This window comes from Rutilus rutilus, assembly GCF_951802725.1.
Source record: "Rutilus rutilus genome assembly, chromosome: 12".
In the NCBI taxonomy this organism is placed as follows: Eukaryota; Metazoa; Chordata; class Actinopteri; order Cypriniformes; family Leuciscidae; genus Rutilus; species Rutilus rutilus.
In genome coordinates this window covers 40784769-40797063 of record NC_140217.1, presented here as the reverse complement: position 1 = coordinate 40797063, position 12295 = coordinate 40784769, and the positions used below count along the sequence as shown (strand labels likewise).

The following is a 12295-nucleotide window of genomic DNA, read 5'->3' as shown; positions in this document are numbered from 1 at the left end:
CACTACAATAATGAACCTGTATGTAAAAAAAAGCACCAGCTAAAATTGACAATAATAATAATAATAATAATAATATGTTCAGATGCTGATACACGTTCATCTTTAACTATAATTTTGGTCGATACATGCCTGTTAAAGTGTTTAAAATCCCAAGCTGCTAACCTACAATCGTGAGTTTGACAAAGACGTGAAAGTCAAACACTTACAGTAACCTCATGATGTGAACGCCACATTAATATTTATCATCACATTAATATTAACCAGCGTTAAATTAGTATTTTTACCCCTGCAAGTGTTTTAGAAAGGCTTCATCCCCTCAGTTGACATTATTATAATCTGAGAGCATCTGATTGGCTCTTTCTTCTGAAGGCGGGGCTTATTCCATCCATTCATTTCACAGCAACACCAGCAAATCGCAATTGGCCTTGATGACATCACCGGCACTGGAAAGTCGTTTCAGAGGCGGAGTAAGTGAAGACAGTCTTACACAACATCACAATAATAAAAGAGTCTTATATATATACACTCACACACACACACACACACTCATTCTCTCTCTCACACACACTCATTCTCTGTCTCACACACACACTCACTCTCTCACACTCTCACACACACACTCACGCTCTCTCTCACACACACACTCATGCTCTCACACACACACACACACTCATTCTCTCACTCACACACACTCTCTCTCTCTCTCTCACACACACACACACACACACACACACACACACACACACACACTTGCTCTCTCTCACACACACTCATTCTCTCTCACTCACACTCTCTCTCTCTCTCTCTCACACACACACACACTTGCTCTCTCTCACACACACTTTAATATCCCACAGAAATTTAACTAAATTTCAAAGATAATTAACGACAAGTAACATTGAATTAAACATGAAATTTTGAAGTAGAAAAACTGAGGTAACGCTTTACAATAAGGATTCATTAGTTAACATGAACAATTGAACAATAATGAACAGTGTTCAATTCAACATTTACTGACACATTATTAAAATCAAAAGTCCTTTCTGTTAATGATTTAATAGACCTGAACTAATAATGAACAGTTGTATTTTTATTTATTAATTTGAGCAAAGATTAATAAATACTGTAACAAATGTACAGCTCAATGTTAGTTAATGCAATTACTAACGAGACCTGATTGAAAAAACGGTTACTATGCATCTTTACATTTTAATAAACAATGATTGATTTTTTAAATAACTGGTATATATTTAATAAAGCTCAATAATGTGGCATTCATGCATTTTCTCACGCCAGTTTCTGTCTTCATAAATCCTGATTTGCTCCTCAGTTTTGACGCAGGATGAAATCAACGGACTTTGGGACCAAATCCGAAGTTTTATAAATGAGAATTCATGAAGTAAAGAGTCTGGGATCTTTCACAAACTCACACACACAATTCAACACCACGACAGGATTCTTTGAGTTATCTTTTATATTTTTAAAAACAAACAAAAAATAACAGATTAAATGGAATTTACAGTAGACATTCGCAATCATTGTGCACTTTTTAAATACCTCAGAGACTTTCTGCACAGCCGTCAACGGGAAAACGCAAACACAACGAGGAAGAGGAGGAGGAGCGGGCCGGGAAAAGAGCTTCAACTTATCCACGGGAAAAGAATCACTGAATATATAGATTATTTCTTATAATCCTTACATCACTTATATAAATATACTGAAACGAGAAAAGAAGATTCATCTGAGAGAGAGAGAGAGAGAGAGAGAAAATAAACGGCGCAATACAGAAGTCCACAACAGCGTTAAGGCAAAACAGAAAGCAAGAAACGCTAGAAAGTGAAAGAGGAAGAAATCCAAAGTGAACCGAGAGAAGACGAGGAGAGAGAGAGAGAGAGAGAGAGAGAGAGAGAGATGGAGAAGTGCTGAATGATGATCCTTCCATCATTTACTCATCCTCATGTTGATCCAAACCTGTGTGACTCCACCGGAAGAACATCTGCGCTTTATCGTTACATATAAAAGAATCATAAGAGACGCGTGTCTATATTCCTATGAAAGCTTGTTTCCGCCACAGAATTCAAATAAAAAAGGACTTTGTATCTCACAATTCGGACACTTTAACTCAGAATTGCGAGTTTTTTTACATCTCACAATTCCTACTTTTTATCTTAGAATTGCGTGATATAGTCGCAATTCTGACTCCTTTTCTCAGAATTGGATGTATATCACGCAATTCTGACTTTATAACACGCAATTGCCACTTTATATCTTTCAATTCTGACATCTTTTCACAATTGCAAGAAAAAAACGTAAAAAAAATTTCCTTAGAATTGGACTTTATAAAAGATATCACAATTCTGACTTTATATCACGCAATTCTGACTTAACACGATAACACAATTCTAAGATAAAAATAAGGAATTGCGAGATATAAAGTCAGAATTGCGAGAAATAAAGTCAGAATTGCGAGATATAAAGTCAGAATTGGGAGATATAAAGTCAGAATTGGGAGAAATAAAGTCAGAATTGCGAGATATAAAGTCAGAATTGCGAGAAATAAAGTCAGAATTGCGAGAAATAGTCAGAACTGCGTGATATTAAGTCAGAATTGCGAGAAATAAAGTCAGAATTGCGAGATATAAAGTCAGAATTGCGAGATATAAAGTCAGAATTGGGAGAAATAAAGTCAGAATTGCGAGAAATAAAGTCCGAATTGCGAGATATAAAGTCCGAATTGCGAGATATAAAGTCAGAATTGCGAGAAATAAAGTCCAAATTGCGAGATATAAAGTCCGAATTGCGAGAAATAAAGTCCGAATTGCGAGATATAAAGTCCGAATTGCGAGAAATAAAGTCAGAATTGCGAGAAATAAAGTCAGAATTGCGAGAAATAAAGTCAGAATTGCGAGAAATAAAGTCAGAATTGCGAGAAATAGTCAGAATTGCGTGAAATAGTCAGAATTGCGAGAAATAAAGTCAGAATTGCGAGAAATAGTCAGAATTGCGTGATATAAAGTCAGAATTGCGAGATTAAAGTCAGAATTGCGAGAAATAAAGTCAGAATTGCGAGAAATAGTCAGAATTGCGAGATATAAAGTCAGAATTGTGAGAAATAAAGTCAGAATTGCGAGAAATAAAGTCAGAATTGCGAGAAATAGTCAGAATTGCGAGATATAAAGTCAGAATTGTGAGAAATAAAGTCAGAATTGCGAGAAATAAAGTCAGAATTGCGAGAAATAGTCAGAATTGCGAGATATAAAGTCAGAATTGTGAGAAATAAAGTCAGAATTGCGAGAAATAAAGTCAGAATTGCGAGAAATAGTCAGAATTGCGAGATATAAAGTCAGAATTGTGAGAAATAAAGTCAGAATTGCGAGATATACCCCTGGTTTCACAGACAGGGCTTAAGACTAGTCCTAGACTAAAATGTAAGTCTGAGCTGTTTCCACTGAAATAAACTTGCACTGACTGATCTTAAAAATATATCAGTGCCTTTTTAGTTTTAAGATGCACATCGGTAATGTTTTTTTCTAAGCATGTTTATAAAAATTACTTAAATGTCCTAATTGATCTATGGTCTAATCCTGGCTTAGTCTAAGCCCTGTCTGTGAAACCGGGCCATAAAGTCAGAATTGCGAGAAATAAAGTCAGAATTGTGAGAAATAAAGTCAGAATTGCGAGAAATAGTCAGAATTGCGTGAACTAGTCAGAATTGCGAGAAATAGTCAGAATTGCGTGAAATAGTCAGAATTGCGTGAAATAGTCAGAATTGCGAGAAATAAAGTCAGAATTGCGTGAAATAAAGTCAGAATTGCGAGAAATAGTCAGAATTGCGTGATATAAAGTCAGAATTGCGAGATTAAAGTCAGAATTGCGAGAAATAAAGTCAGAATTGCGAGAAATAGTCAGAATTGCGAGATATAAAGTCAGAATTGCGAGAAATAAAGTCAGAATTGCGAGATATAAAGTCAGAATTGCGAGAAATAAAGTCAGAATTGTGAGAAATAAAGTCAGAATTGTGAGATGTAAACTCGCAATTGTGAGATAAAAAGTCGCAATTATGTTTTAAAATCTTCCATATATTATTGTGAAGTCTAAAAGTTCACTGTATGATGTCCAACACCACTGACTCTTAAACATCCGCGTTGACCACAGTTTGATGGTTTCTCAGTCACACGGGTTTGGAACGACACGAGAATCGAGATGTGTTTCCGGCGCCTGCTTGTGTCTATGAGTGTGTGCGCGTGTCATATGATACACATACAACGCATCACGCTTCTGTGCCACATGTGCTCTTCAGTTAATGATACAAAACAATAAAAAAGGAACATCAGGATGATCTCTCTCTCGCCCGCCTCACTGCGAGCTCGCCCGCTCGAACACGCGCAGGTCATAGTTCTTCTTGGTGGCGCGCAGTTTGAACAGACTCGCGCCGGTGTTGTTGAGCTTGAACGAGGCGCTCTGGGCCGCCATGGTGTTCGGGAACACGGCCACGACCGTGTACAGGTGAGCCGGGTCGCTGCCGCCGGGCATTCTGGGACACGCCGGGTCCTTCAGCCACTGGATCTTGGCTCCGCAGAGCGAGAGCTGGTTGAAGAGCTTCTCGGCCTCGGGTCGGGAGATTCCCTCGGGAAGATCTGTGACCTCCAGGACTCGACTCAACACTGGAGAGAGGCAGAAATCAACAACGGGAAATTTACCCCCAAAAAATCTTAGTTTATGTTATTGCACTGGACTAAAACTGACTTTTATCTTTCTGTGTCTGTGATTTTTAATAAAATTTTCTTAAGTTACATGGTTTTCACTATGAGATGGATATTGTTATATAATTCAAATTATTTTTATGGTAAGCAAACTTTTTTTTTTTTTTAAACGTGATTGTTGGTACATTTTAAAATATGAAAAATATGCCGTAAGAAAATTATTTTCAAAAGGTACCTCTTGAAAAAAAGGGGGTCTTATAATCAGTGTTGTCTTATATTCGGGACAATACGGTACTTTTTCTGAACTGACTCAATTGATCTCAGCTTTTGAACATTATTTATATTATTTATAATATTTTGTTTTCCATTTGAAAACGAGTATTTTGTGGTGATATTGAGGCGTGTGAGGGTTCGATGAGCAGAAAGCCTCTGGTGTTGGTCTCTTACCCACGTCAGTAGTTCCCAGATCTGTAGAGGCAGATTTGAGCGTTTGTCTTTTCCCTCGAGCTCCGTGCTTCATCACTCCCTGATTCTGACCAAACACACACACACACACACACACAGATCATTTGCAATGAAAATATTAGTAACAAATTAGAAAATGCTAAACAGATCAACTTTCAGTAGTGTTCTCAAGACTTATGGATCCCACTGTATTAAGAAAGCAGCGCGACTGATGGTCATATATATATAACAATTTAAATACATTAACACTTTTTTTTTTTTTTTACTTAAAAATTACAGAGTAAACAGACAATGGTCACCATCCATTAAGAAAACAGTCAGTATATTTTGAAACTGATACACACTCAGTCACACACACGTTTGTTTTGCTACACTTGTGAGGACCTCCATAGCCGTAATGGTTTTTATACAGTATAAACTGTATATTCTGTCTCCTTACACTAACCCTACCCATCACACACTCACTCTAACCCTACTCCTAACCCTACCCATTGCGCGCACACACACACACACACACACACACTCACTCTAACCCTACTCCTAACCCTACCCATTGCGCACACACACACACACACACACAACTAACCGTACCCCTAAACCTACCCATTGCGCACACACACACACACACACACACACACACACACACACACACACACACACACACACACACACACACACACACACACACACACACACACACTAACCCGACCCCTAAACCTGCCCATCACATACAACTTTCTGCATTTTTACATAAAAAAACTAAACAAAACAAAAACACATTTTATTATGTTTATTAATCAATTTTCCTTGTCAGGACCAGCAAAAAGTCTCACAAAATAGGGAATCTCAAGTTTTACTATTCTATGTGGGGACATTTGGTTCTCACAAGTATAGCTAAACATGCCCACACACACACACACACACACACACACACCCACCCACCCACACCCCTGTACCTGATGGGAGCTGTAAGAGGACTGGTTGTGGTTGTGCATGATGGGAGGAGGACACAGGCTGTACTGAAGCGGCTGCCCCAGTAAAGAGTAGCGCCCGTCTGCTGACACACACACACACACACACACACACACACACACACACACACACACACACACACTGACGGTCAAAGGCAACATGCTCAGGTCACTGGGGCAGTAGGACACACACACACACCAGATCATGGTGACTGTAAACAGGGTCACCGCGGGTCCGGAGCTCACCATGATGTCACATGTGTGCAGTGTTGTGTGTAACTCATTACAAGTAACTTGAGTTACGTAATCAGATTACTTTTTCAAGTAACTAGTAAAGTAACGCGTTACTTTTCAAATTTACAACTAAATATTTTTTTTTTTCTTCAAATAAGTAACTCAAATTACTTTGTTTTCCATTTATTGACTGACCCCATGTTGAGACAAATCGAAGTTCAGAGGCATTGTGGGTAAACATGATTATTGTTAATATTATTGTAGTTACTATAGTTCTAGACTAAATGTGAATGTGCATTTATTCATCTCATTTGCACACAAAAAAGATTCAATATTCCTCAAAATGAATAAAATCAGTGAAATGCAGAATCAGAATCCTATGCAAAACTCCAATAACTAAACATGTTAAATAAAACATACATTTTTATGCATTTAATCTCACTTTATTGACCAATGTACATGCGATGATTCAGTTAAACCATAAGCAAAAATGACTATAGATTTAGTTGCTTTTTAAGGGAGTACATTGTATTTTAATATTGTAATGTATTACTTTTCAAAGTTACTTTCCCTAACACTGGATGTCTGTTTGTGTGTGTGTGTGTGTGTGTGTGTGTGTGTGTGTGTGTTGAAACTCTTGGAAGACTTGTTATAGCTGGTGTTTTGTATCATAATTAAAGCAATGAACCCCATCCAGGTTAATGACGATAATAATTTTATTTGTAGATTTTATTTGTATTGTCGAGCAGTACAGCTTAAAGTGCTTCACATTAGATAATAATCAATAAAATAACTAATAATAAAGAGATAAGAAAATGTAAATATGAAATAATATTGAATAACGAAGACATCACTACTAAGTTAAGTATAAATATAATGAATATGTAATACAGTGCATATGTTTAGCAAAATGCTCTTATAACTAATGAGTTTATGGACATTGAACAGCTTTCTTGAGGTAAATGTGACTTTAAGTGACATTGAAGAGCCAACAAGCGGGTCTTTCTGCGGTTGAAACACTGATTGATGGATTACATGATTGATTTCAGGAAGTTGTTCTGAATCTGATGTTCATTGATGTTTATTTGCTAGTAGTAAAGAGCAAGAGATGATCGCTTCACGAGTCGCTGGAACTGAGCAGCTACAAAACTTCATTTATTACTTGAATTTTGTTATAAAATGACAGAATTTTAAAGTTGAGACTTCATATTAAAAGTAACAAAGCGATTATTAAGTTGTTGACGGATCAACAGAAAACAGCACAGATTTAAAGATCTTAGATTTAAGAAACCATATCATCACCAATTAAAATCAAGAGATTAATATAGTCGATCCAGAGCGAGTGTCACACAGCTGACATGTTGAAGAGTTGTAGTTTGTCCACGCTGTGTCACGAAACAGACGCTGAACACAGTCTAAACGAGCCATCGGAGAAGCGCTAATTAAACATCTGCTTCACTCACTGATTCGATTCTCCAAAACCATTTCAGCCCGAAACCTAAAATAGACGTTTCTATGGAAGCTTGTTTCTGCCAGAGTGAAAAACAAAAAAGGTAATTGCGACTTTTTAATCTCACAATTCTGACTTTTTTTTCTCACAATTACGTGATATAAAGTCGCAATGGCAGGTTATAGTCAAAATTGCGTGATATAAAGTCGCAATGGCAGGTTATAGTCAAAATTGCGTGATATAAAGTCGCAATTGCGGGTTATAAAGTCAGAATTGCGTGATATAAAGTCGCAATTGCGAGAAATATACTTTAAATTCGGACTTTTTTTCTCAGAATTGCATGTTTATATCTCGCAATTCTGACTTTATAATATGCAATTGGGAGATATAAAGTCAGAATTGCATGATATAAAGTCGCAATTGCGTGTTATAAAGTCAAAATTGTGAGATATAAACTATTCTGAGGCAAAAAAAAAAAAGTTCTAGTAATTTTAAAATAAAATAATAAAAAAAGAATTTTTTTCCTTAGAATTGGACTTTATATCTCAATTCTGAGAAAAGATGTCAGAATTGCGAGATATAAACTCGCAATTATGTGTTATAAAGTCAGAATTGTGTGATATAAAGTCGCAATTGCAACTATTTCACGCAATTCTGACTTTATATCTCGCAATTCTGACTTTATAAGACGCAATTGCGACTATTTCAAGCAATTCTGACTTTATATCTCGCAATTCTGACTTTATATCTCGCAATTCTGACTTTATAAGACGCAATTGCGACTTTATTTCAAGCAATTCTGACTTTATATCTCGCAATTCTGACTTTATAAGACGCAATTGCGACTTTATTTCAAGCAATTCTGACTTTATATCTCGCAATTCTGAGAAATAAAGTCAGAATTGCGAGATGTAAACTCACAATTGTGAGATAAAAAGTCGCAATTATCTTCTAAAATGTTTTATTCTGTGGCGGAAACAAGCTTCCATGCGTTTCAGCTGAAAGTTTTCGGTCGCCGGAATGTCAGTGCATCTCTAATATATTACTTTGCAGGATTTTGCTTTCAGTGTGGACAGAAAAACGACTGCACGTCAAGGCCAGTCAGCACACGTCTATGAACGCTTGTTCCGCCACAGAATAAAAAATAAAAAAGCGAATTGGCCCGTTAGCACGTCTATGTCATGACATGTGTGAGTTAATAATGAGAGTGTGTGTACCTTGTGCTGGTCCACCGGGCCGAGGGAACTGAGAGATGAGAGGCAGTGGGCCGAGACCCGGACACACAGTGTTCACACTCCCAGACGGAGAGGGAGCAGGAGACTGTGTGGGAGACGCCAGCGGGCTGCTGACCTACACACGCGCGCGCGCACACACACACAGACACGCAGGCAGGCACACACACACACACAGTAATGATGATTAGACGTGTATTAATTTCCCTTATAACTTTTATAACCATCCCTTTAATGTTCTTAAAACACAGAGATAATCACTCACTGCTCTGAGAACTTCAATCGTAGCTTTAATGAGAATCAATGTATAGTTTATATAATTTATGTAAAGATTTTTTATTTCGCCACTTCGGCCTAAATGTCAACAATTCTTTTTTTATTTTATATTTTGTGACCTTGTAAGGCTTTGTTTTTAAAATAGTGGTTGTAGTAGTGGTTTGGCTGTAATGCTCAGTCACGGGCAAAAATAGTAAAACCAACATGCAAAAAAAGAACCGTACTGAAGCGGCTGAAGAGTAAAGAGTAGCGCTCGTCTGCTGACACACACACACACACACACACACACACACACACACACACACACACACACACACACCAGATCATGGTGACTGTAAACAGGGTCACCGCGGGTCCGGAGCTCACCATGATGTCACATGTGCAGTGTTGTGTGTAACTCATTACAAGTAACTTGAGTTACGTAATCAGATTAGTAAAGTAACGTATTACTTTTCAAATTTACAACTAAATATAAAATAATTTTTTTTCTAATAAGTAACTCAAGTTTAGCCTGACTACGTCAGACTTCTTACTTCCGCTCAATTTCATTTCGCTTCTGTACTCAGTCTGAGACAGCGTAATAGCTTTCCGTTTTCCTCCGGCCTGAAAACAGCCGGCCAATCAACGAACAGAGCCGTGACGTAGACACTGATTGGACCGTGGATGCGTAGATTTACTTCACATAATCTGCAAAAGTCGTTCACAGCCATGTTCACTCCGGTATTTCGCTCGATGGTTTTGTTTTCGCATCATACATGTGTTTACAGTGGAAGTTAGATGCGGCTGAGCATGCGCATAACACACGCCATAACCAAACGTTATGTGATTGGCTTACGGGAACCAATGATTTTAAACTTCAGACAAGCGCCCCCCCGCGAGAAAGAAAACGCTTTTCAATTATGCCATGCCAGACTCTGTCTACGAAGCAAAGCAAAGTAGCAGAGTTTGGTATTACCAGGCTAACTCAAGTTACCTTGTTTTCCCATTTATTGACTGACCCCATGTTGAGACAAATCGAAGTTCAGAGACATTGTGGGTAAACATGACTATTGTTATCGTAGTTATCATAGTTCTAGACTAAATGGTGAGCGTGCATTTATTCACCCCCTCCCCCCTGTGTGTGTGTGTGTGTGTAATACCTGCTGCTCAGGTTTGCTGGGTCTCTGCTCGATGCTGTAGAACTTGCAGGGGTTCCACTGCACCAGTGGAGGATTCTGGGTCGGTTGTGGCCCGTTGGGAACACTGAGCTGCATTACCATAACACTGGGACCGGGAGGCGGGACCCCTACAACACATCAACACACACGTGTGTCAATCACTCTGAACTCAAAATAAACTAGAAATTTACCATCGGAAATACATGGATTTAAAGGTTTTTAACAGTTAACAGTATTTCATTGGCCGATGGTGGACATGTTTTTTGAGATACGTCAGTGTACGCATAGACCAGTGGTTCTCAATTCCAGTCCTCGGGACCCCTTGCTCTGCACATTTTGTATGTCTCTCTTATCTGACACACTCAGTTCAGTTCATGGAGTCTCTCCTAATGAGCTGATGATCTGGTTCAGGTGTGTTAAATAAGGCAGACATACAAAATGTGCAGAGCAGCGGGTCCCGAGGACTGGAATTGAGAACCACTGGCATAGACAATCATGGCAGCTCGGACAAAGACACGGCATGCCAAATTTTCAAGTCAATCGCACTAGCAGTTAAGTAGTTATAGCCGTTTTCATGTTTTTCTTTTCGCTGTTATAGCGCCACCAAGTGGCCAGTCGCCGCGTCCTTTTCAAAGTGACCACAGAATGAGCTCTTTCATAGGTGCGCTGAGTTTGGTGAAAATATCTCATTACGTTCGCGAGTTATAGCTATTTGAGTAAAACTGGCTCCTCCCACTTCAAACGTTTTGGCGGCCCTTAGAGAACGTGAACCGAAATTTCTACTTTTTACCAGAAAATCTTGCCGCACTGGTTTGGAGCCGATCAGGCCGAAAAACCTAGGACTAGTTCGCAAAAGTAGGTTTTTTATTTTGCCAGAACGACGAGCATGATGCGTTTTACAAATCCTTACAATTACAATAGGGTTTCAGCATTTCATGCTTGAACCCCTAATAAGAATGGAAGCTTTTTGCCAGTTATAGCTATGGTCCGATCTCCATGAAACTCTGCATGCTTCTTCACCATGTCATGACACATATGCTCATAAATTTTTGTGACGTTCTGAGTTTTCCGGGGCATGCATTTTGAGCCGAGGATTCCAACGATAAAAGACACTTGACTGACGGTTTAGGAGTTATAAGCTATTTCATTCTTTTGACCGCTATAGCGCCACCGTCAGGCTGATCGGGGCGAGAATTGGTGCAGTTGTAGACGCTGTGAGTACTACCAGACCTCAAAGTTTCATGTCTCTACGACTTACGGTTTGGTCTGCCCGATCACTTTTACGTGCTTGAACCCCTAAAAAGCGAACTACTAATATAAATGCTGTAAGTGGTGTCCAGGGTGGTTGTGGGATACCTGAATACTGCTGTTGTATTGGCTGTGGGCTGCAGGGCGAGGCAGACTGGGTCATCTGGTACTGATCTGAAGTGGGCTGCAGGTAACTCACAGATGGACTGAAACACACACACAACACACACAGAGAGAGAGAGAAATCAAGTTACGAAAAACGGTTACATAACACTAGCTAAGTTGTGAAAAATTGGAATTGGGAATAAAGCATCGTTTCCATCCCATGTGTTCAAGATAAAATCGTCACTTCCTAGTAAATTGGTGCAAAATATCAGTAATAAACTACGTTTCTGCAATCAGGCTGTTTTTCCCTCCATCATAAATGAGTGTGTCTCAGAGCGTCAGACGAACACAGTAAACGCTGTCATGTTCTCTGGCGTTCGGGAACACACTCGTGTGAGACGCTTCTGGAGGGAGTTAAACCACATCATTCTGAACACACACTTCGACTCCGGCG

The 12295-nt window shown here is 38.8% G+C and overlaps 1 protein-coding gene across 6 annotated transcripts in view; it reads right to left on the bottom strand.

The window, feature by feature from the left end:
• Positions 1 to 1459: 1459 nt before the first annotated feature.
• r3hdm2 (R3H domain containing 2) overlaps positions 1460 to 12295 on the bottom strand; it is a 90682-nt gene continuing 79846 nt past the window's right edge. For all 6 annotated transcript variants that reach the window (XM_084425849.1, XM_084425854.1, XM_084425853.1 and 3 more), the window contains 6 exons: positions 11845 to 11942; positions 10471 to 10616; positions 9041 to 9173; positions 6125 to 6222; positions 5151 to 5235; positions 1460 to 4664 (listed from right to left, as the gene is read on the bottom strand). In XM_084425849.1, coding sequence (XP_084281975.1) covers positions 4357 to 4664; positions 5151 to 5235; positions 6125 to 6222; positions 9041 to 9173; positions 10471 to 10616; positions 11845 to 11942 — 868 coding nt within the window. In that variant the 3' untranslated portion in view covers positions 1460 to 4356. The remainder of the gene's footprint in view (positions 4665 to 5150; positions 5236 to 6124; positions 6223 to 9040; positions 9174 to 10470; positions 10617 to 11844; positions 11943 to 12295) is intronic.